Raw genomic sequence first — 26589 nt, 5'->3', positions numbered from 1 at the left:
CAGCTGCCTATCTGCCTAGATATGGATGTATCTAGATGTCAGGTTTCCAGAAATGATCTGCCTGCATGTTTGTAATCATATCATGCTCACCTGCACCTCCTTTAAGCGAGGGTGTCTTCACTCTGCATTCACTCTATTTCTCCCCCTACATCTGGGTGCTCCCACCCCTTGGCTTGATTCTACCCGAGCATGACACAGACGCTATCACTGAGACTGCATTGAGTGAGAATTCTTCTATTGGAAGTGCTTGTGATGTTGGTGTCACTGACAGTAAGGTCTTTGAAAAAAGAGGGGGCCTGGTTTGTCAGTTCAGGCTTGATTGCTCCTATTGCAGCAGGCCCAAATCTGATATGCAAGACTAATTTGCATACAGCTGGTTCCGGTCTGAGGTTGCACGCTTGGCAAAAAAACAAAATGGACTGGAATGCAGCACTGAGTAATTACCAATGTGTGGGGCTACTTCAAGCATGTCACCTATCACTTTTGTGGGTTTCTCGTTGATATCGAAGCCAGCAGTATGCCTTCAGTTCTCAGGGACACTTTATTCAACCAATGCACAATGACACATGCTATTTTTCTCAGTGTTAGTCAGCTACTAGTTTCAAGGGTACTAGAAATGCCAAATCTTTACATCACACCGTATGAGTGAGCTTCAGCGATTATCTTGCAATCGGTTTTCAATGATATAAAACATGTTGCAAGTTTGCTGACCAGGTGAGCGCATGTGCCTTCAAACGTGCTTTTACATACAAATGGCAAAAGAGATTGTCAAAGCCAATTGATCAGCTTTTCAGAGTTTAGACCTGTTGGCGTTGCCAATGCTTGTTTTTGAAGGTACTAGGCAAGGCAGATATGCACTAGACGATAGGCAAATGCACGTTTGCATTGAATTCATTCTCTAATGTATGGCTCTGATTCAAGCCTCAATGGATGCTCTGTCTCGGTTCATTTATGCTCCCTGACACTTCCCCTCCAGCACCACTAGCTGTGTTGCGTCTAAATGAAGGAACCACTTAGTGTACGCAAATTTGAGGATGGGTCAATCGAACGGAATCTGCATGGTGGGAGAGCCACCAGCATGGTGCTGTCTGTTATTACTAGGCAGGCTTGTGGTGTGTTCAGGTAGCACACAAGTCAGAAAGTCTGTCAATACAAGGTCATATAACTACTCTGCATGCGGATTACTAGGGATTCAACACTGAATTTCAGCAGAGCGATAACAGGGATTTCCAAGGCGGTTGGTAATCCCTTTGATTAAATTCCAAGGATTGTACACGCACACCCCGCCATGGGAAAACTGCCCCTGTGGCTACTGCACATATGTGTGGCTAGCTTGAGGAATCTAGAGGAGGACCCTACGCTCAGGATGCATGATCCCAAAGGAGAGTTACACATGCTGCTAGATTTAACCCTTATCCACTTTCCTAGGCCTCGTGGTTTTACACGTATACCCCCTGCCATGCATGTACTTATTTTATGAGCGTGGGCAGCCCACAGCACCTCCGAAGGCATCGGGCGGGGACACTGATTCCTGCTAGCTTTGGTTGGTCAGTTCCAAAACAAACCTTCCACAGTTGATAGTCACCTAGCTCAAAATCAGGCAGCAAGTGTACTGCTTATGCCTGACTCAGTGGTTGGTTGGCAGAGTTGGCGTAAGACCAAGCTATTTTGTAACACAAGGAACTCTATTTTATCCAGAGACTGGGGGTCCTGAAAAATACAGTAGCAACCTCCCATCTATGAATTTCTGTTTTCACAAGAGAACACTAAAACAGAAAGCCAACACAATCAAAAATTATGACACACTGAAGCAGCCCGACAATAGCATTGGTTGCAAGAAACGTCTAAACAAGTCAACTTGACCAAGGATGACCACTGGTTTATGAGCAAACATGCATATGTTAACTATGGATAATCCTTACCTGTTCCATTTGCCAGGGCTGGAGTAGTCAGACTTTTCATGTTAGCTGTAAAAAATGTGTAAAGCAAATTAGTCCCAACCAGTCTATAACACAAAAGCTTCATTTAGTAATTAGTGGGTTTTCTTTCACTTCAGATCGGTTGAGTTTTAAATGATGGGTTACAAGTGAATTTTACTTCCATGCACATGCAGTCATTGCCTTTTTTCGCTCTGCCAACCAGGCATGCGAGTTGTGGATCAGATGTGAGTGTCATGTAGTGACACAGGTGCTTGCGTTTGCTTATTTAAAACTCCACCAGAGCTAACACTTCATCTCGTCCTGACCAGATAGCAGACAAATGTTGCTCAATTACCCCAAGATTGTACTGGATTATTCTAATTCAACACAAAATACACCTCCACCAGTCACAACGAAGCAGCCGAAAATCCTTGAAAACAAGCATTGGCAAATTCAAATGGACTATCTTATGTCATACTTGCTAGTTTTGCTGAGAAAATTGTTGAAGGAGAAGGATATTGGATTATATTTTTATTTAGCTGAGCAATAAATTTGAACTGTAAAGGAAACATATCTGCACACTTTCGAATACAAACAATCAAATGGAATTTTATGATAACATTTTATAATGAGTAGAAATCAAATTTTGTTGTATTTTTTAATTTAAGAATTGCTTTTGTAGGAATTTGTTTACTGTCATTAAGCATACATTTCAATATGCAATAGCATAACGTTATTAAAGTAGAAAAAGAGCAGCGCAAGAGTGTTGGGGCTCCATCAAGAGTTGCCCGGAGTGGTATCCTCGCTGGGAATATTACACTGCGACTATAAGTGTTCTGATATGATAATCGCGATATGGTAAGTTAGTTAGGGTATGTAGGCAGATATGGTAGGTTAGCTTGAATGGGTAAGGTCATTGTATATATGTTAGATAGGTATAGTAGATTGTGCAGGTGTGATTTGGTAGGCTAGGTCTGGTATGTCGGTAGGTATGGTTGGTTTTTATGGGTGCACAGACAGAATATCGAGTTGCAAATATCGACCTAACATAACATAGAGTTGCAAATATCGTAATGCAAGAATATCGACTGCAAGAATATTGTAGTCCAGAATATCGACAGTAAGGTGAGAAATATCTTCTTTTTTTTATATCAAAGTCAGTAATATCGTTAGTAAAAATATCGTTGTTTATAAGATCGATTTTTATATTAGTGCGATGTAATTTAGTATGTATTATAAAAGTTTGTGATTTAATTTTTTTGTATAAGTATTGCTTTTTTTCATGTATGTGTTAATTTTTTTTATGTTAATTAAATTTTGCGGTTAGTTCCGTAGTGGGTTGTGGGTTTATAGGAGAATAAGGTGGGAAGTAATTTAATTATAATTAGGTAATTAGTACTTGTTATATAGTAGTATTTATACATATTTATTACATTAATTATTAATTGGTAATTAATGTTCATTAATTAATTAATAATTATGTTAATTGTGTTATATATTTTGGAGCTGGTTGTGGGTTTATAGAGGAGTAGGGTGGGAAGTAATTTTATTATAATAAGGTAATTAATAATTGTTATTTATCAGGATTTATAAATATTTCATTAATTATTGATTGGCGGGGGAGGAGGAGCCTAGCGCGCAACCAAGATGGCCGCGTAGGCACAGGGCTCCCGAGGGCCTCCACAACCTCCCACGTCTATCCTGAATTGATCCTGATTTTATCGACGGGCTTCCACGGGCGAACCTATGTGGAGGTGATACCTGCTGTCCAAATTCAAATCGGACATCGGGAGCCGGAATAGTATCGACTCCAAGTTGGCGGCCTACTCCAGATCTTGCCCCGGACTCGAGTTGGCGTGGTGCCCGGGCAGAAAGTGAACAACAACGGCATGCAGGACTTGGGCCGGTGCGCACCCCCTGCTTTCACTTTCGGTTTCGGGTCTCCTCGCTGAACCTGAGGGGCCTTGGATTGTCATTACACATTTACAGAGGGACGATTGGGTACCCTGCCTGCTCTTGGCCACTAGCTGGGACTACCCTTTGGGGTCTCCGAGGCGTTCTAGATTGGTTCTCCGGTGCTCGCTCATCGTGTTGGTGGCCGACACCCTTGACGCCCATCAGACAATGGCGGCTAGATTGGACGGAGATAAGCAAAAATCCAAGACGACTAGGCGGGGAGCTCATACCCAAGCTAACAGCATGGACCGCTATACCCAGTCGAGAGGTTCTCCTGGTGGCCCGCATAAGTCGCCGGAAAGATCCAAGGATGGCCCGGGATCGTCAACGGAGTTAACACTGCAGGACGTCATGGGTGCCATCGAAGAGATGAAAGCGGCGGTCGGCCAGCGATTCGATACATTGGCCCATAAATTGGACACAGTTTTGATCGACGTTAACCTAGTCAGAGCGGACCTTTCACAAACGAATGAAAAGGTCAAATCCTTGGGTCTGACGACGTCGAGTCTGGTAACGGATGTGTCTGACCTGCAAACCGAGGTCCGTAATCTGCGGACGTCCACTGCTTTGTCTGCCCGTCGATTGGAGGATTTTGAAAGTAGGGCTCGGCGGAATAATGTGCGCATAATCGGGGTGCCGGAGAAATCGGAGGTTCCTGCTGCTGACCTCTTTGTGGAAGACCTTGTGATCAACCATCTCGCACCCAAAGGCTTGAGTAAATTCTTTGCATAGAGTTCCGGGTGGTAAGCCCAAACCGGGCGCTCCCCCACGGCCCATCATCGCCAGAATTTTTCATTTCAGGGACAGGGACGCTATACTGCAGGCCTCGAGGGTGAGTGGGCCGACGAAGTTCGAGAACACTCATATAAGTTTCTACCCGGACTTCACACAATTGGTCCAAAAGCAGCGACAGGAGTTCATGGGTGTCAAACGGCGACTGAGAGACATGGACCTGAAATATGCGATGCACTTTCCGGCCAGGTTGCGGGTTGAGTTTGAGGATCGGACGCACTTGTTTGACCGGCCGGAGGAGGTTGGAGATTGGCTTGATACCCTGCCTCAGCAACGACGTAGAGAGGGACAGATCGAGGGGAACGGAGCGGGCGCGGCTGGACAGGAGTAGACTTTTGGTTCCCGGTGACTGACTATTGTGATGGCACTTCCATATTTTGGTTTGGTGTTTCTATTCAGTGCCTTATCCTTCAATGCCCGGGGGTTGTGGGGTGCTCAGTGAGGCTCTTTCCTCCTCAGGGGTTTTCTTTTTGTAGCAATAGTTAATGTTAGGGCGACAGGCACACTGCAAGTTGGGGGGGCTACATGGGCTCACGCAGGGGTGCAGGGTGGGGGGAGTTGTAACGGGAAGGTTGGTGGGGAGGGGGGAGTTGGGGAATGTTTATTTGTTTCACAAGGCAATGTGAGGTTAGCTGCTGATTTGTTCTGGTTGTGTTCTCCGGGATGTGGGCATTATGCACGGGAGCGGGGTGGGGGGTAAGGGATTGAGAATACTCTCGTGGAATGTGAACGGACTGGGGGATAGGATCAAGCGCGGGGTGGTGTTGCAGTTTTTGAAACGGATCTCGCCCGACATTGTTTTCCTGCAGGAGACACATCTGATTGGGAACTCCTTCCATGCCCTGAATAGGCGGGGCTATCGCCTAGCTGTTCACTCTGGTTTCACTTCTGGCTCTAGGGGAATGGGTATCTTGGTCAGGGCCTCTCTCCCGTTGGAGGTGGACGAGGTTCTCCACGATGATAGAGGGCGATATGCGGCATTGGTGGGGAGATGGGAGGGTAGAACTGTTTCGCTTGTTGCTGTTTATGTGCCGCCTGGATTGCAGGCGGCTACATTCGCGGATTTGGGGCGTTTGGTCCTGGGACTCCCTGGGGGGGTTCTGGTGCTAGGGGGTGATTTTAACGCTGTTGTATCCGGTATGGAGGACCGTCACCCCCCCAGGGATCTCCCTAGAGCCCAGGCCTGGTTGGGTGGCTTTCTAGATACTTTAGGACTTATAGATTGCTGGAGACTGATGCACCCGGGACAGGCACAATACACCTTCCACTCGGGGGCCCACGGGAGTCTCTTGAGACTTGATTATATACTTATGCCAGCGTTCCAGGCTGGAATGATCGGGGAGGTGCGACATTTGGCCCGAGGTATTTCTGATCATTCCCCTCTATTGTTGCAGATGGAGGTTGTTCCTGGGGCGGAGGGAAGAGTAGCGCCAATTAACCCCTGGTATTTACGTAACCCTAATGTTCGCGCTGAACTGGTTAAGTCCATTGATCACTACTTCAAAGATAATGTGGGGTCAGTGTCGTCTGCTATCTCCCTTTGGGAAGGTTATAAAACGGTGATCCGGGGGCAAGCCTTGTCTCTTATTTCCCATGCTAGGAGGTGCGGGAGGGAAGAAGTGGTCCGCCTGGAAACTGACATAGCTGAGATGGAGGGGGATCTGGAGCGGGGTGTCACGGACGAGAAATTGCACGTTCTCAACCTTAAACAGTCAGATTATAGAGCGCTGGTCACGGATGCTGCTAAAAAGATGAGTAGAGAGCAACAAGGACGACTGTATGATGTGGGAGATAAGGCCGGGAAGTTGATTGCTTGGTTGGACAGGAAGGAGAGAGCGAGTAGAGTGGTGCCGGTTGTGGAGAAAGTGGATGGCGTGTGTGTTACTGACCCGGTGGAAATTGTTGACTGCTTCGCGGATTACTTCCGTGGGGTGTACTCTCCGGTCTCTGGGTGCTCGGAGGAGGACTCTCATCTGTTACTTAGAGATATTGCATTGCCGTCCCTCTCGGAGGCCGATAGCATACTGATGGAGGCGAAGTTGTCGCCGGATGAGATTGCTCTGGCCATTCGCTCGATCGCTTCTGGTAAGGCCATGGGTCCCAATGGTCTCCCCATTGAACTGTATAAGTTGCGTCCAGATAAGATAGCACCATATCTCCGTGACATGTTCCTTGCTGCACGGGCGGCGGGCTCCCTCCCCCTTGACCAACGTCTTGCCACCATAGTTGTGATACATAAAGAGGGGAAGCCGCGAGACTGCTGTGCCTCCTACAGGCCTATTTTGTTGTTGAACGCGGAACCTAAAATTCTGGCTAAGGTATTGGCCAACCGTCTGGTTCGGGTCGTGGGCGACTTGATTCATCAGGACCAGTCCGGTTTTATACCTCATCGTAATACCGCCCTGAACCTGAGGCGGTTGCATGGCGTGCTTGCTAGAGCGGAGTATATGTGTGAGCCGGCCATCTTGGCGTCTTTGGACGCTACCATGGCGTTCGACACTTCAGAGTGGCCGTATATCTGGGCTGCGTTAGCGAAATTCGGGTTTGGCCCTGAATTCATTGGGTGGGTAAAATTGCTATACGCTGACCCATTGGCGCAGGTTGTGGTGAATGGTAGGGCGTCGGCTCCCTTCGCGCTGGGGAGAGGTACGCGGCAGGGATGTCCGTTGTCGCCCCTCCTCTTCGCACTTTCTTTAGAGCCTCTCGCTGCCTGGTTGCGTTGGGAGCCGTCGCTGCGGGGCATTAGATGGATGCCGGAATTCGAGGACCGTGTCTCCCTTTATGCTGATGACATCCTTCTGTATCTCACCTCTCCTCGACTGTCGCTAATTGTATTGGTGGACGTATTGAATTCCTTCGGTCGTAATTCTGGCCTGGTTATTAACTGGGCCAAGTCATGTGTTTACGTCCTCTCGGGCGGGTCCCCCCTCTTGCCGCGGGGGTGCCCTATTCAGATTGCTACATTGGGGTTCAAATATTTGGGGATCTACATATCACTGGACCCTGCGATCTGCTATGAGCGGAACCTTCTCCCTCCACTCCAGCGATTGAAGGCCGACATCGCGAGGTGGCGACGACTTCCGCTATCGCCGCTCGGACGGGCGGCATTGTTTAAAATGATGTCGCTGCCTCGTTTTTTGTACGCTTTACAAAATACACTGGATGTCGTGCCGGCCCGTTACTTCCGTGAGGTGGAGGGTCTTCAGCGCCAACTGTTTTGGGACGGGCGACCGAGGATCGCTCTCGCCAAGTTGACACTCCCTTGGTACGATGGGGGTGTCGCCCTCCCCGATATTAAAAGATACTATTGGGCGTCTCAATTGGCGGCGGTGAACCACGGGATATACGGTCCTGCTTTGAATCCGGGCTTCGAGATGGATAAGTTATTACTTCCGGGCGGGGATTACAACAGGGCACTGTATTCGGCGACTCCGGATGCACGGTTGACAGGACCAACGCAAGTTGCGGTACGCGTGTGGCATGCGGCGAATGCCGCGATGGGGTGGAGGGATCGCTTGACTCGAGCGACGCCGTTGTATGCCTCCCAGCGTTTGGGTTGTCTGTGGAAAACGAAAGGCTTTGAGAAATGGGACATGATTGGTATAAGTAAGGTGGGTGACCTCTGGGCGAAAGGGTCCTTTAAAACGTTTGACATGCTCAAAACTGAATACAAATTAAATGATAGGGAGTACTTTCGATATGCACAGGTCCACCATGCGCTGTGTTCGGTTTTTCCGGATGTCGCGGCTATCCCAGAATATTCCCCGTTGGAAGATAGGGTGTTAGACGGCTATGTGCCCGACAGCACTATTTCCCTGATTTACAAAAAACGTATTAATGATCGTACGGACTTGCTGACCCATCTGCGGGAGGCGTGGACGGCCGACGGATTGGAACTGGACGATGAGGATTGGGTATCGGCGGTGGCCTCCCCGAAAGAGGTGGCGATCCCGGCCCGCCTTAGATTTGTGCAGCTGAAGATACTCCATAGAGTGTATGTCACAGGGCCGGGTTTGATACGTATGGGTTATTCGAGGGATGGACTGTGTAAGCGTGGCTGTGGCTTGTTGGGTACCTTTCTTCATATCCTATGGGAATGTTCGGAGGTTGTACGATTTTGGAACGGGGTGCATACTGTAATGGAGGAAGTCACGCATGTCGCTTTGTTACCAGAGGCCAGGAGGTGTTTGCTGAATGTCTGGGAACCAAATGACTATAACGCGGCGCAGACACAGTGGGTGACTCTGGGGTACATGGTGGCTAAGCGCAATATCGCACAGTTGTGGGGTTCCCCGAGGCCGCCTACGATTTCGGTATGGAAGGAGAATATGGATTGGTGTATGTTCAGGGAGAAGACGGTGTATGTGGCGAGAGGCAAGCCTGGGAGGTGGACTAAGGTGTGGGGTCCATGGAATTCCTATCATGGGAATATCTGTGCTCCGCCTCTGCCGCAAGAGGTCGACGTCGCTTTGTCCCCCTAGCCGCACATTCTACGTAATTGTGCATGCTTTGTCCCCTTTCCCGCCGCCCCCCACTACCACCTCCTGTCAAGAGTTATTCTAGATAATATGTATCTTCCCCTGTCCTGGGGAGCGCACAATGCTATTTCGGACTCTCATTGCCTTGTTTGTGTGTTATTGTGGTTTTTTCTTTTCTTTTTCTTTTTTAGAAAATATGAAACCGTTCTTTTCGATTGCCCTTGGACTATGGCCGCGGTCTGTTATATGTGCTTTTGAACTTTCGGGAGCTTTTGCTTCTGACTTATTTGAATGTATGGAGTTGCCTTGCTGGCTCCAGAGCCTTCTAGCGGCCGGCCCGTGTGGTTGTAGGCCCTTGTTTGTATCTCTTTAATGTGTAATAAAGGTTTCTTCCAAAAAAAAAAAAAAATTATTGATTGGCTATTAATTATTATTACATAATTGATAATTATGTTTATTTTATTATATTTTTGGGGGCGGGTTGTGGGTTTATAGGGGAATGGGGTGGAAAGTAATTTAATTATAATTAACTAATTAATATGTTTCATTAATCAATATTTGTGTATTTAATATTATATCTTAATTGTGGTAAATAATTTATTAAAAATTAGTTTAATTGGTTATTGATTTTTATTAATTTATTGTTAATTGTGTTTAATTGTGTCTTTTTTTAGCAGAGGGTTGTGGGTTGATAGGGGAGTAGGGTGGGAATTTATTTTTAATACATTTTTTTATAAAACAGTTATTTAATGTTGTTTTATAGAGTTAGTTGTGTGCATTTATTTATTAATACTTGTTTATAAATTGCTAGGTAATTGTTATTAATTGGGTAATTAATTGTTAATTAATTATGTTAATTTTGTCATGTTTTACGACATTGGTGGTGTCATTTTTAGGGGAATATGTTGTGATGTCAATTATTTTTAATTCATTAATTAATAGTTTGTTAATTAATGCTAATTAATTTGCTGGAGTGGGAATAGTGAATTATTCCCCTCCGCTATCCAACACTTTCCCTACTGTTTCACTTGTTGGAGTGGTAATAGTAAATTATTCCTGTCTGTTATCCAACACTCTCCCTACTGTTGCGCTTGCAGGAGTGGGAATAGTCATTTTTACCCCTCCGCTATCCAACACTTTCCCTTCTGTTGCACTCCCTGGAGTGGGAATAGTAAATTATTCCCCTCCGCTATCCAACACTTTCGCTACTGTTGCACTTGCTGGAGTGGGAATAGTAAATTATTCCCTTCTGCTATCCAACACTTTCCCTGCTGTTGCACTTGCTGGAGTGGGAATAGTCATTTTACCCCTCCGCTATCCAACACTTCTTCTACTTTTGCACTCCCTGGTGTTGGAATTGTAAATTCTTCCCCTCCGCTATCCAACACTTTCCCTACTGTAGCACCTGCTGGAGTGGGAATAGTAAATTAGTCCCCACCGCTATCCAGCACTTTCCCTACTGTTACACTCTCTGGAGTGGGAATAGTAATTTCTACCCCAACACTATTCAACACTTTTCCTACTGTTGCAGAGATTGCAGAGGGAATAGTACATTGTTACCCTTATGCTATTCAACAATTTTCCTACTGTTACACTCAATAGAGTGCAAAACGTAGGTTTGAAAATGTATAAATATTTTAGTATTTTATTTTATAATATGTTTTTACTTCTTTATTTCTACCCCAACGCTATCCAACATTTTCCCTACTGTTGCACTCCCTGGAGTTGGAATAGTAAATTATTCCCCTCCGCTATCCAACACTTTCCCTACTGTTGCACTTGCTGGAGTGGGAATAGTAAATTATTCACTTCTGCTATCCAGCACTTTCCCTACTGTTACACTTGCTGGAGTGGGAATAGTAATTTTTACCCCTAGGGTATCCAACACTTTCCCTACTGTTGCACTCACTGGAGTGAGAATAGTAATTTTTACCCCTACGCGATCCAACACTTTCCCTACTGTTGCACTCGCTGGAGTGGGAATAGTAATTTTTACCCCTACACTATTCAACACTTTTCCTACTGTTGCAGTGATTGCAGAGGGAATAGTAAATTGTTACCCTTATGCTATTCAGCAATTTTCCTACTGTTACACTCAATAGAGTGCAAAACGTAGGTTTGAAAATGTATAAATATTTTAGTATTTTATTTTATAATATGTTTTTATTATGATATTTTCTGTTATAGGTGTATATGTGTGTATATCTATAAATATATATTTTATAGTTAATTTTTATATATAATATTTTACAATAAATTAAAGGTATCAGTTTATGAATGCTTTTACAGTCAATATACATTTATATAAATTTATTTTATATATGTATGTTTAATTTTTTATAAATGACATTTGTTTATTATATTTTTTTATGCATATGATATTAAAGTTATTTTTTTTAATTAATTTTTATAATATAATTGTTTTAACATTATTTTTTATATATAAAAAACGATATTTTGGACATCTATTTTTTAAATCTATAATTCTTTTAGATATTTTTGTCATTTACATTTTAAAGATAATATATCGATATGTTGACTATCGATATTTTTACATCGATATTTTTGTGTTCTACATTTTTGACTTCAATATTGTTGTTTAGGTTAGAGGAATGGGCAGAGGATAAGGGGATTTTGGCCCAGTCGCAATACGGGTTTAGGAAAGGAAGGGGAACCTTGGAACAATGCGTTAACTTAGATCTTATTATAGGGAAATATACACGCGCGAAGCAGGGATCCCTTTTTCTCTGTTTCACCGATCTTAGTAGCGCATTTGATCTGGTAGATCATGGCCTACTTTGCTTAACCCTTCTGGACCTTGGAGCCCCCCAGGCTATCATCTTTTTCTTGGCACGACTCTATGCTAAACTGTCTGCAAAAATACGCTATGGTCAAGAAGGAGAGTGTACAAGCCAAATTTCGGTGAGTCTTGGCATTAGGCAAAGCTGTGTGTTGGCACCCCTTCTTTTTTCTCTTTTTATCAATGCCATAGAAGCTGTTTTAAAAAAAGTTAAATGTGATGCCCCGCAAATTGAGGGACAGGAGGTACCTGTGTTGCTCTATGCAGACGACACGGTCCTCCTCTCAAGAACCCCTATTGGTTTACAAAAGCTAATGAACAAATTCTCTGATTTTATAAACAACAGGAAATTAAAACTTAATCACTCTAAAACCTTTGTTTTACCATGTGGCCGTAAAACAAGGAAGTTGAGACCCTTTTATATTGAGAATCAGGAAATTCTTTTAGTAAATAAGTTTTGTTACCTTGGCATCATGTTTTCAAGTAATGGGATGTGGCTTGATGAAATTTTAAGTGTTAAAGCTAAAATGGCTAGAAGTGCCTACGGCATTTTTAAATTCGCAATTAAATTGGGGGATCGCCGTTTACTAGATATGTTACACATCTACAATAATAAGTGTGTTTCGGCAGCGCTCTATGGCGCTGGGGTTTGGGGTTATTGCCCTCACGGAGTGCTCCAGATTGAGGAAAATGCTTTTTTAAAAAAGTTATTATGTGTCCCCACGTCCGCTTCTACCACATTAATTCATGATGAATTGGGGCGGAATTATTTATCTGATTTGGTAGAGTTGAAACCATTAATGTTATGGAGGTCAATCTGGATGAAGGAAGAGACTGGTTTTAACAGAAGCATTATTACGGATTGTCTCTGTCTAGACAAATACCTGCAAATCCCATGCTTAAACTATGTGGTTTCTGTTTTTAAGGATTTTTATAAGGTGAATATCCTAGAAAACCCATATTATGCGTCCGATCTATCCAAGTCTGATTTTAAACAGATCTTTTTAAGGGAAAAAGCCCAACGCCGCCATTCTAAGAATATGCAGCTGGCAACTGTGGCTTTTTATTACTCACAGGAGCTTACTGTAGGATTTCAACCATACCTTTCTCGAGTTACTCGATCCTCACATCGGTTCGTATTAATTCGATTGAGATTAGGTATTGTTCATCATTTGGTGTCTTTTCCATCAATAAGAAAATATCCTACCGTTCCCTGTCCATGTGATCGAGTTACTAAACAGAGTGCCACACATTTTCTCCTCACATGTGATTTGTATATGCATTTGCGTATTGCCTACTTGAAACCACTTTTCAAGAAATATGGGACTCGTACATTGAAATCTGCTATGAACCTGTTATTTTCTTTAAATGAGGTTGACATATGCTTTTTTACCGCCACGTTTATTCTTAAATCCATTGCTGCTAGGAAAAGTATGGTTTTTTAATTTACCTGTTTAGGTGGCTGATTTTTAGATATTGTGAATTTTGTATACTTGATCCCTTAAATTGTATTTGGTCTAACCTGTATAGTAAGTTATATTTGTTGTCTGGTGCTTTTATGATTGTATTTTTAATAATCGAATAAAGCTTACTTTGAATTTGAATTTGAATTTGACTTCAATATTATATCAGTAATTTGTTTTTATGGTATGTTGACATAGTAGGTAGGGTTGGTAGGTATTTATGACAGGTTGGTGTGGTAGGAAGCTGTGATAGATATGGAAAGGAAGGTATAAAAGCTAGATATGATAGGTATAATGCAGGACTTGTATGGAGCAGTTAAAAAGTCTTGAAATATAACAATCCAATTAGTGTGTTTTTATATTGTATATCTGTCCCCAAAAAAACAATGATTCGAACAGAAACTAAAATAGTTGCTTTCACACCAGTCCTTGATTATTGTCATTGATCAGAATGATAAGAACAAAATACTACAGTTTTGTATTTTAAAAATGCTGTGATAACGTCGTACAAGAAACACATTTTGTTTTGTACCCTATATTTAGAGTGCTTTATTTGCGATTGCAGTAACATCAAATCAGTTAAAAAACATAAGTGATCAGTAAATAGCACTGTATCTTATCACAGTGGTTAAGTCGTCCAAATGGCAGCACTTAAGAAACGAAAAAGCCATAACCAGAAATTAAAATCCGCCACGTCAGTAAAATAAATACTCAAAAGAACACACACTGGTTCTCAATTACAAGCTAAACATCGTAGTACATCTGCAGTCTAATAAAATGAATTTGCTGTACATGTCTAAAACCTAACAGATGCACAAATGGAACTATTTAGCCATCCAGAAATTGCCAGGCCATGATGGAAGAAAACACATGAAGGTCAGACGCGCAAAGTCGGTTCTCTTTTCACAAATTGTACTTTTTTTTAAAGAATTGAGGACATAAGGTATTCCCAGCAGCTGAAGTGTTCTAAAAGTTATACAAGCAGCAACGCCCACCTGTAAGAGGGATCTCTTCTCCAATACGAAGGGAAAAATTAATTATTCAGCCCACAAAAGCTTGAAATAAAGGTTTACTGTAGGCATACCATTAAAATCGATTTTCGGAATGACCCACAGTTAATATTACTGGGCTATCCATCAGGTGTTAATTTCAACTCCCAGCATAAGAATAATCCTTTTCTGGTTACTCTTATTGCAAGGGCTATAATTCTGCAAAAATGAAAAACAGAAGCATCACCCACATTTGAATATTGGAGAGCTGACATATTGAGCATAAAGGGATTAGACCGATGCTATGCGCTAAGGTCAGGCTTATATAGCAAATTCATGAGACTGTGGGAAGGTTTCGAATAGAGGATACATCCATCAAAAGGCTCGTATGCGACCAAAACAGAGTGTTCAATTTCAGTCAACTAATGCACAATGACATACGTTTGTTTTTCTCAGTGGCAGTGAGCTATATTGAGTACTCCCTTTTTCTTCACAAATTCAAATTATTTGCTACCACATTTTCACGCTCCATCTTCGTAGACTATCTTCTGTGCTTCACAATGCTGCCATGTCTGTGGAGTGCAAAAAGAATAATTGATGGACAGAATGCAGAACAATATCATACATTCACCCCAGTAGAGAGATCTGGGCGTAAATCCATTGTTTTTTTGCTCACCATGCCATTCCAGTTTGGACCCAACCATATGCAAATCAGTCTTGACCCTGCGCCCAATGGGAACAGTCAAGCCCAAACTGCCAGGCCAGGTCCTCCCTGGACTGGAAACAAGCATCCTAGGACCGGTTTCGGGCTTCCAGCCCTCATCAGCCAGGATAGCTTGACTCCGGTGGCATGGAGAGCACGGGACCCACGTCTGGGCATACCCGTCCCACTCGAGGTGACAATTGCAAAAAGAACAATTGATGGACAGAATGCAGAACAATGTCATACATTCACTCCAGTACAGAGATCCGGGCTTAAATCCATAGTTTTTTTGCTCACCATGCCTTTCCGGTTTGGAACCAGTCATATGCAAATCAGTCTTGACCCTGCGCCCAATGGGAACAGTCCAGCCTGAACTGCCAGGCCATGTCCTCCCTGGACTGGAAACAAGCATCCCAGGACCGGTTTCAGGCTTTCAGCCCTCATCAGCCAGGATAGCTTGACTCCAGTGGCATGAAGAGCACGGAACCCAGGTCTGGGCATACCCAGTTCACTCGGGCGACAAATGCAAAAAGAACAATTGATGGACAGAATGCCGAACAATGTCATACATTCACCCCATTACAGAGATCTGGGCCTAAATCCATCTCTTTTTGCTCACCATGCCATGCCATGGACCCAGCCATATGCAAATCAGTCTTGACCCTGCGCCCAATGGGAACAGTCTAGCCCTAACTGCCAGGCCAGGTTCTCCCTGGACTGGAAACAAGCATCGTAGGACTGGTTTCGGGCTTTCAGCCCTCATCAGCCAGGATAGCTTCACTATAGTGGCATGGAGAGCACGGGACCCATGTCTGGGCATACCCGTCCCACTCGGGGTGACAAATGCAAAAAGAACAATTGATGGACAGAATGCAGAACAATGTCATACATTCACCCCATTACAGAGATCTGGGCCTAAATCCATCTATTTTTGCTCACCATGCCATGCCATGGACCCAGCCATATGCAAATCAGTCTTGACCCTGCGCCAAATGGGAACAGTCTAGCCCTAACTGCCAGGCCAGGTTCTCCCTGGACTGGAAACAAGCATCGTAGGACTGGTTTCGGGCTTTCAGCCCTCATCAGCCAGGATAGCTTCACTACAGTGGCATGGAGAGCACGGGACCCATGTCTGGGCATACCCGTCCCACTCGGGGTGACAAATGCAAAAAGAACAATTGATGGACAGAATGCAGAACAATGTCATACATTCACCCCAGTACAGAGATCTAGGTCTAAATCCATTTTGTTTTTGCTCACCATGCCATTCCAGTTTGGACCCAGCCATATGCATATTAGTCTTGACCCTGCACCCAATAGGAACAGTCCAGCCCGAACTGCCAGGCCAGGTCCTCCCTGGACCGGAAACAAGCATCCTAGGACCGGTTTTGTGCTTTCAGCCCTCATCAGCCAGGATAGCTTGACTCCAGTGGCATGGAGAGCACGGGACCCACGTCTGGGCATACCCGTCCAACTTGGGATGACATGCAAAAAGAACAATTGATGGACAGAATGCAGAACAATGTTATACATTCACCCCAGTACAGAGATCTGGGCCTAAATCCAACTTTTTTTGCTCACCATGCCATTCCAGGTTGGACCCAGCCATATGCAAATCAGTCTTGACACTGCGCCCAATGGAAACAGTCCAGCCCGAACTGCCAGGCCATGTCCTCCCTGGACTGGAAACAAGCATCCCAGGACCGGTTTCAGGCTTTCAGCCCTCATCAGCCAGGATAGCTTGACTCCAGTGGCATGGAGAGCACGGGACCCACGTCTGGGCATACCCGTCCCACTCGAGGTGACAAATGCAAAAAGAACAATTGATGGACAGAATGCAGAACAATGTCATACATTCACCCCAGTACAGAGATCCGGGCTTAAATCCATTGTTTTTTTGCTCACCATACCTTTCCGGTTTGGAACCAGTCATATGCAAATCAGTCTTGACCCTGCGCCCAATGGGAACAGTCCAGCCTGAACTGCCAGGCCATGTCCTCCCTGGACTGGAAACAAGCATCCCAGGACCGGTTTCAGGCTTTCAGCCATCATCAGCCAGGATAGCTTGACTCCAGTGGCATGAAGAGCACGGAACCCAGGTCTGGGCATACCCAGTCCACTCGGGCGACAAATGCAAAAAGAACAATTGATGGACAGAATGCAGAACAATGTCATACATTCACCCCATTACAGAGATCTGGGCCTAAATCCATCTCTTTTTGCTCACCATGCCATGCCATGGACCCAGCCATATGCAAATCAGTCTTGACCCTGCGCCCAATGGGAACAGTCTAGCCCTAACTGCCAGGCCAGGTTCTCCCTGGACTGGAAACAAGCATCGTAGGACTGGTTTCGGGCTTTCAGCCCTCATCAGCCAGGATAGCTTCACTACAGTGGCATGGAGAGCACGGGACCCATGTCTGGGCATACCCGTCCCACTCGGGGTGACAAATACAAAAAGAACAATTGATGGACAGAATGCAGAACAATGTCATACATTCACCCCATTACAGAGATCTGGGCCTAAATCCATCTCTTTTTGCTCACCATGCCATGCCATGGACCCAGCCATATGCAAATCAGTCTTGACCCTGCGCCCAATGGGAACAGTCTAGCCCTGTCAAGAATTCCTGTCATACGAGGGGAGGAAAACGGTAACCAGCGAAAACGGACTACATCTCCCAGGATGCTTAGCGGTTGAGAGGTTATGTAAACAGGAGAGCTGTTACATAACTCAAGGGAAACACGCCCTTATGTAAACAGGAGAGCTGTTACATAACTCAAGGAAAACACGCCCTTATGTAAACAGGAGAGCTGTTTCATAACTCAAGGAAAACACGCCCTATAAAGGGAGGAACCGGGAGGCACAACGCTGTCGGATATTGTGTTTACACCGACGTACCTGCTTCGTGAAGAGCAGTGTTCCGGAGTGGTGCTCCAGTAAGGCAAGAACGGAGGTAGGTCGAGTCGTTACTCCCTGGGCCGTGTCTTGCCCCATCGTCACCTGTGAAGGACCCGGAAGCTCTACCGGTCAACCATTGAGCTTCGCTTTTTGACTCGGCTGAGTCCAAGCGCAGTGGCGCTTTTGCTGGTTGGAGTCGTAACTCCCAGCCCGACAAGAGACACAGGGATTGCCAGCTGTAACGCACACCAGGAGGTGTTTGCTGCGTTACAGACTCGGAAGTCCACAGGATCGATCGAGCGGCTGCTCTCGGTTCAGTCTTCTTGCTTTTGATTGGGGTATCGGTGACGCATCACCAGGAGGTGACTCCGCGTCCCGGTGCAGTCTGAGGAAGAGGTTGAGCGGCTGCTCCCTTCAGGTAGAGACCCCGGCTGGGTGTTTCCCTGACTCCTCGATTCTCCCCAACACTCTTCGTGCCCCTCACAGCCTACCGATTGGCATTGTCGGCCATTTCATTTCTGCCCTCTGTTGGCATACGCCGGGATCGGCGTATATGCAGAGGACGGTTAGGACCATCCGTGCTGTGGGCTGGTAACGTACTTAGCCTGGAGGATTCCAGTGACTATAACTTTTGTTTATTCCTTGTATTATATTTGCCTTCATTAAAATAACTAACCCTTCACAAGTGGTTGCGTCCTCATTGTCGTGTCTGTTAAACGATCCTGAGACGTTCAGGGCGTTACAAAATATCCGACCATAATAACACTAACTGTCTCCCGGTCGATAACAGACATGGCAACACTTGATGATGTGCTGGCTGCTTTAGCGGCCATGCAAGTTGAAGTGGCTGCCTCTAGGCAAGAAACAGCCGATGTAAAAGCCAGACTGGATGCTATCCAATTGGACCCGCTCACGCCCAGCACCTCCCTCACGAACCAGACCCCTGCGGTAGTAGTGGAAATGCCGGTAGCCATCCCCTTGGCGACACCAGAGAGGTACAGTGGGGATCCTAACACAGTGCAGGTATTCCTCACACAAGTGGCGCTACATTTATCGTGCAAACCAAAGGCGTTCCCCACGAGTCAGGCTCGTGTGGCTTTCCTTATATCCTATTTGGCTGGAAACGCGGCACAATGGGCCGTACCTCTGGTGAGCAGGGATGACCCCATCTTATGTGATTGGGGTGCTTTTCGCGAGGAATTCCTGAAGGTATTCGACAGAAGGGCTGACTCGTACACGGCGGACCGTGAAATGCTTGAGTTGAGACAGGGATCCAACGACCTGGTGCAGTATCTCAACGCGTTCCGAAGGCTGGTTGCGGAAACCAAGTGGCCTGTTGCTAAACAGACGGCGCTCTTCCATCATGGGCTGTGCGATGAGCTCAAGGACGCCGTGGCTCATATTGACCCTCAACCCAAGACATGTGAGGGCCTTATCAACCTGGTATTACGGCTGGAACATAGGCTAAGTGAAAGAAAGGGGGATCATGGGAGAAAAGGAAAATCCCTTCCATCCTATGTGACGGTGGGAAGTCCTGAAACTTCCACCGCATCCAAGGGAGAACCCATGGACATCGGCGCAATACGAGCGAGCCTCACAGCCACGGAGAAAGAGTCACGCCGTAAACAAGGATTGTGCCTATATTGTGGCAAAAAAGGCCACTACGTACGTGAATGCCCTGCCAAACCGAAGACGTCACGTTATCGGGCCAACCGGTCGGTAACAGCCGTGGTGGACATACCGGCGGAAAACTAGAGGACTCCCAGACCAAAGAAGGGGCATCTCGGAGTCACTCATCCATCCCTTCACTTTCCAACTCGGTCACTAAGGGACAACGACACCTGTTTCTCACGGTGCACGTGGGAGTGCATGACCAGTGGATACCCGTTGTGGCCATGGTGGATTCAGGGGCCACTGGCATGTTTATGGACCACAACGAGGCATGCAGGCTAGGGCTAGTGCTTCTTCCCAAAGCTGTACCCGAAGACGTCTATGCTGTAGACGGAAGGCGATTGGTGACGGGGCCCATCGGGCAGCACACGGGGGTCCTTCCGATGAGATATGGGAGGAACCATTTGGAACAAATCGATTTTAACATCATCCGAGCGCCCCAATATGGCGTCATATTGGGATTGCCGTGGCTACAGAAACACAACCCCTTTGTGGATTGGCCAACACATCGCATCGAAATGACGTCACCGTATTGCATCCTGCATTGTGGAATAAGAACGGAATCCCTTGACGCAGATGAGAGCGGGAGTCAGACGGTGGCTACAGCGGCAGAAAAAGATGTGGCTCTCCCCCAGGCTTATCACAGTTTTGAGGATGTATTTGATGAGGTGAAGGCGGAAGTGCTACCACCACATAGACAGTTTGACTGCCAGATCGACCTGGTGCCAGGGGCCAGCGTTCCCAGCGGCAGGCTGTATGCCCTGACGGAGCCTGAAAACGTGCATCTCCGGGGGTACCTGGATAAACTCCTCAAGCTAGGATTCATCCGCCCGTCCAAGTCTCCGGCCGCCTCGCCAATCTTCTTCATCCCGAAGGCTAATGGGGAGCTGAGAGCCTGTGTGGACTTTAGGGCATTGAATGCGATAACCATAAAAAATCGGTACCCCTTGCCTCTCATCAGTGTACTTCTGGAACAGGTCAAGAAAGCTCGTATCTACACCAAGTTGGATTTGAAAGGGGCATACCATCTGGTGCGCATGAGGGACGGAGACGAGTGGAAGACCGCCTTTAAGACCAGGTTCGGCCTTTTTGAGTACCTCGTCATGCCGTTCGGTCTGTGCAACGCCCCGGCAGCCTTTCAGTACTTTTTGAATGAGGTATTCAGAGAGGAGTTGGATATCTACGTGGTCGTATATATCGACGACATCCTCATCTATTCGTCCAGTGTGGAGGAGCACGTACACCACGTCAAAGCTGTGCTCCAAAAGCTGAGGGAAAACATGCTGTTTTGTAAACTCAGCAAGTGTGACTTCCACGTCACATCCGTGGAATTCCTCGGAGTGATGCTGAGTCCAGAGGGACAGGAGATGGCAGAACGAAAGATCAAGGCGGTGAAAGAATGGCGGGTGCCCCAAAACGTGAAGGACGTCCAAAGTTTCATTGGCTTCGCCAACTTTTACAGGCGGTTTATAGATGGATTTTCAGGAGTGGTGGCCCCAATCACACAGCTACTGAGGAAGTCCAAGGAGTTTGTCTGGTCCCCTGAAGCGAACAAAGCCTTTGAGGCCCTGAAAAGCGCCTTTGGTAAGGCGCCGGTGTTGGCTCACCCCGATCCGGATCTCCCCTACGTGGTGGAAGCGGACGCGTCGGATGTGGCGCTGGGGGCTATCTTGTCCCAACGCAACCACAACACAGGGGTGCTTCATCCCGTTGCGTACATGTCCCGCAAACTCAATGACGCCGAACGCAACTACCATATTGCGGAGAAGGAGCTTCTCGCAATCAAGGACGCCTTCACCGAATGGAGGCATTGGTTGATGGGGGCAAGACATGTGGTATCGGTGTACACGGACCATCGGAACCTACAGTTCATGACGGCCACTAGACACCTTTCTCCCAGGCAGCTGCGGTGGATGATCTTCTTTGCGGGGTTCAACTTCCGCATCACATATCGGCCGGGGACGGAAAACCGGAAGGCGGACGCCCTGTCCCGTCAATCTGCAGTTAAGGAACCATTGCCTGCGACCGAGCGTTCCATCATTTCCCCGAGGATGGTATTGGGGGTTATCCAACCGGATACTTTCCTGAGGGGAATAAAGAGAGGGATCAGGTCATTCGCATGGCGGAGGTGGCTCCTCAGTCACAGAGAATGGCAGCTGAAGGACGGGATACCCCTGAAGGGCAGGTGCCTATTGATACCCACGCCTAGGCTAAGGAAACAAGCATTCATCTGGTGCCATGACTCTCCATGCGCAGGTCATTTGGGCTTTGAAAAAACGGTGGCTAGCATGGGACGGCATTTCTGGTGGCCAACCATGAGAGTGGATGTCAGGAGGTGGGGACAGGAGTGTCCTACGTGTGCTACCATGAAGGCCGACCATGGCCGAACCCAAGGGCTCTTACATCCACTTCCGACCCCGGATAGACCATGGGATAGCATATCTCTGGACTTCGTGGTGGGCCTACCGGTAGACCAGGGGATGACGGCAATACTGGTGGTGGTGGATTACTTGACGAAAATGGGGCACTTCATCCCCTGCAAGAGAGTCCCTACGGCCGGGGAATTGGCGTCACTACTCCTAAAGAATGTGGTACGACTGCATGGATTACCTGGGGTGATCGTGTCGGACCGGGGGTCGCAGTTTACGGCGCAATTCTGGAAGACTTGGTGCACTGCGCTGCATGTTAAGACCGCCCTGTCCACCAGCTACCACCCTCAAACGGACGGCCAAACCGAGCGCCTGAACCAAACGCTCAAACAGTATCTGCGATGTTTTGTGGACCAGGGCAGGGAAGAATGGGTCGACTTGCTATGGGTTGCAGAGATAGCCTATAACAACGCCACTCACAGCTCCACACAGTCATCGCCGTTCTATAGCAACTATGGCCAACATCCCAGGTTCTTACCATTTCTACATCCGTTCAGAGAGGACAGGATTCCCGCCACAGCGGACAGGGTGGCACACATAAAAGACACGTTGATGCGCTCAAGGGCTGTCCTAATAGAGGCCAAGAGAAGATACAAGGCTGCGGCAGATAGGAAGAGAAGGCCCGGGCCACTGTACCGCACTGGAGACTACGTCTGGATATCCACAAGAAACATGAGGTTTCGAAAGAACAGTGTGTTCCATCCCAAGTACATGGGCCCCTATCGAATTACCAAGTGTATGGGTCCCGTGAACGTGAAGGTGTGCTTGCCCCAGTCATTGCGGATACACCCTGTCTTTCATGTATAATTGCTCAAACCAGCACCCTCCAAGCCGTCTGGGACACCTAGGCCGGTATGCGTGGAGTCGGAGGTGGAGTATGAAGTGTCGGGCATACGGGCGTCCAAATGGCGCAGGGGGAAGCTGTGGTACCTGGTTGCGTGGAAAGGCTATGGCCCGGAGGAGCATTCATGGGAACCGGCTGAAGGGGTTCATGCTCCGCGCTTGGTCTCCTTGTTCCATCGGCGTTTTCCTGCCAGCGCTGGACCCGTGGGGAGCCGCTGAGAGGGAGGATGTACTGTCAAGAATTCCTGTCATACGAGGGGAGGAAAACGGTAACCAGCGAAAACGGACTACATCTCCCAGGATGCTTAGCGGTTGAGAGGTTATGTAAACAGGAGAGCTGTTACATAACTCAAGGGAAACACGCCCTTATGTAAACAGGAGAGCTGTTACATAACTCAAGGAAAACACGCCCTTATGTAAACAGGAGAGCTGTTTCATAACTCAAGGAAAACACGCCCTATAAAGGGAGGAACCGGGAGGCACAACGCTGTCGGATATTGTGTTTACACCGACGTACCTGCTTCGTGAAGAGCAGTGTTCCGGAGTGGTGCTCCAGTAAGGCAAGAACGGAGGTAGGTCGAGTCATTACTCCCTGGGCCGTGTCTTGCCCCATCGTCACCTGTGAAGGACCCGGAAGCTCTACCGGTCAACCATTGAGCTTCGCTTTTTGACTCGGCTGAGTCCAAGCGCAGTGGCGCTTTTGCTGGTTGGAGTCGTAACTCCCAGCCCGACCAGAGACACAGGGATTGCCAGCTGTAACGCACACCAGGAGGTGTTTGCTGCGTTACAGACTCGGAAGTCCACAGGATCGATCGAGCGGCTGCTCTCGGTTCAGTCTTCTTGCTTTTGATTGGGGTATCGGTGACGCATCACCAGGAGGTGACTCCGCGTCCCGGTGCAGTCTGAGGAAGAGGTTGAGCGGCTGCTCCCTTCAGGTAGAGACCCCGGCTGGGTGTTTCCCTGACTCCTCGATTCTCCCCAACACTCTTCGTGCCCCTCACAGCCTACCGATTGGCATTGTCGGCCATTTCATTTCTGCCCTCTGTTGGCATACGCCGGGATCGGCGTATATGCAGAGGACGGTTAGGACCATCCGTGCTGTGGGCTGGTAACGTACTTAGCCTGGAGGATTCCAGTGACTATAACTTTTGTTTATTCCTTGTATTATATTTGCCTTCATTAAAATAACTAACCCTTCACAAGTGGTTGCGTCCTCATTGTCGTGTCTGTTAAACGATCCTGAGACGTTCAGGGCGTTACAAGCCCTAACTGCCAGGCCAGGTTCTCCCTGGACTGGAAACAAGCATCGTAGGACTGGTTTCGGGCTTTCAGCCCTCATCAGCCAGGATAGCTTCACTACAGTGGCATGGAGAGCACAAGACCCATGTCTGGGCATACCCGTCCCACTTGGGGTGACAAATGCAAAAAGAACAATTGATGGACAGAATGCAGAACAATGTCATACATTCACCCCAGTACAGAGATCTGGGTCTAAATCCATTTTGTTTTTGCTCACCATGCCATTCCAGTTTGGACCCAGCCATATGCAAATTAATCTTGACCCTGCACCCAATAGGAACAGTCCAGCCTGAACTGCCAGGCCAGGTCCTCCCTGGACCGAAAACAAGCATCCTAGGACCGGTTTCGTGCTTTCAGCCCTCATCAGCCAGGATAGCTTGACTCCAGTGGCATGGAGAGCACGGGACCCACGTCTGGGCATACCCGTCCAACTTGGGGTGACAAATGCAAAAAGAACAATTGATGGACAGAATGCAGAACAATGTCATACATTCACCCCAGTACAGAGATCTGGGCCTAAATCCAACTTTTTTTGCTCACCATGCCATTCCAGGTTGGACCCAGCCATATGCAAATCAGTCTTGACACTGCGCCCAATGGAAACAGTCCAGCCCGAACTGCCAGGCCAGGTCCTCCCTGGACTGGAAACAAGCATCCTAGGACCGGTTTCGGGCTTTCAGCCCTCATCAGCCAGGATAGGTTGACTTCAGTGGCATGGAGAGCACGGGACCCATGTCTGGGCATACCCGTTCCACTCGAAACCGGTCCCAGGATGCTTGTTTCTGGTCCAGGGAAGATATGGCTTGCCAGTTCGGGCTGGACTGTTCCCATGAGGCACAGGGTCAAGACTGATTTACATACAGCTATGTCTGAATCTGTGGTGGCAAAGTGGGCTAAATAACGATGATGGATTCAACCCAGATCTGTGACAGGGGGAGAGTGTCTGAAAAGTTTCAGCACTCCATCTATCATCTCCCTGTGTTTGCTAGGTCTGTGGAGTGGGCTGATTTACCAAGCTCTCCTTTTAAACGTCAGAAATCTACTCCCATAGGTTTGACACCACTGTTCTATCTTTCACTGTTGTGCGGTCTTCATTGCAGATGTGAGATGCCTTCTGATCTGCGAATAGCAATTTTTTATGTAAGTTGTCACAAGGTCCTGTTCTGCACTGGAAGAACTCAACAATGGTGCTCAGGGTGCAGAACATGCACTGAATTAAGGTAACACGCCCCCTGTGGTCTAGAGGCACAATGGAAGATGTTACCCATGTCCATTTTTTTTTAACTGATAAAGCCTCTGGCAATGAAAACAACTAATCCAGCCCCTCATCTTATTCCATTCTACTTAGTATATTGCAATTAATGGCCTATTCCATTCACAGCATGTATTCACCATGTCAGCACCAATCAGCAGACCCACTGACTTTCTCAATGCTTCTTAATACAGCTATTGCATGGGTAGCCATTATTCAATCACATTTGTAAGCTTTGGAAGCACAAAATCAGTTTGGAGTTGGGGCGGTCGATGGACCGGTGTTGGGTAGAATTCCTCTCTAAACAGGTATAATAGAAATACACTAACAGTTATCTAGATGGACACTAGCCCGAGACGCTCATCTCCCGAGACCCCGGACACTGCATTTGCCGAATGTGAATCTTCTAATAGTCACGTCTGTGAGGCAATTCCCTTTCGACATTCAGCATTAGCTTTGGATCATTCCTATTGACACGACAGGTGTTAAGTGCCACTTGATCACCGGAGAACATATTGGCTCCGGTCCTGGAACAGATGACTGTCCTGAGATTTTGGGAGCCTCCATTTAGTTAGCTAGAGTCCATATGGCTAAGTGTTGTTGTATTTCTACTATACCTGATGGATAGATATGATTGCTTCCTCTCCTCTTTTTTCCCCCTTCTCCATTTCTCTATGAGTTTTGGAACAGCTTGTATGAGCACTCTGATGAAGGTGTAACCCATACTGTGATGGTCACTGAAACGTGTGTCGGTGCAGGTTACAACAGGTGTACCAGGATGTCAAATTCTGATTGAGTAGCTGTTGTTAACTGCCACAAGATTGGACTAAGCATTGATTGATCAAGGCATTTGAACTATATTGATTAGTACTATGAAGTTGAAGTTGAAAAGCTTTATAAAGCGCTCTACTACCAAGCGGTTTCTTGGCGCTGAACAGAGACTATCCCAAGGAACGCAGGGAAGAAACTACAATGAATAGGCCATGGAGAAGAGGTGGGTTTTAAGAGCTTTGCGAAAGTCCATGTAGATGGAAATGGATCTGATGGCAAGAGGAAGTGCGTTCCAGAAGAGGGGAGCGAGGGTAGAAAATCT

The 26589-nt window shown here is 46.9% G+C and overlaps 1 protein-coding gene across 3 annotated transcripts in view; it reads right to left on the bottom strand.

Moving 5' to 3' along the window:
• ADGRG2 (adhesion G protein-coupled receptor G2) overlaps nucleotides 1-26589 on the bottom strand; it is a 900557-nt gene that overhangs the window by 486153 nt on the left and 387815 nt on the right. For all 3 annotated transcript variants that reach the window (XM_085622206.1, XM_085622207.1, XM_085622208.1), the window contains one exon: nucleotides 1923-1967. In XM_085622206.1, coding sequence (XP_085478332.1) covers nucleotides 1923-1967 — 45 coding nt within the window. The remainder of the gene's footprint in view (nucleotides 1-1922; nucleotides 1968-26589) is intronic.

The sequence above is a fragment of the Triturus cristatus genome, chromosome 8 (genome assembly GCF_964204655.1).
Source record: "Triturus cristatus chromosome 8, aTriCri1.1, whole genome shotgun sequence".
In the NCBI taxonomy this organism is placed as follows: domain Eukaryota; kingdom Metazoa; phylum Chordata; class Amphibia; order Caudata; family Salamandridae; genus Triturus; species Triturus cristatus.
This window is presented reverse-complemented; position numbering and strand designations above follow the sequence as displayed.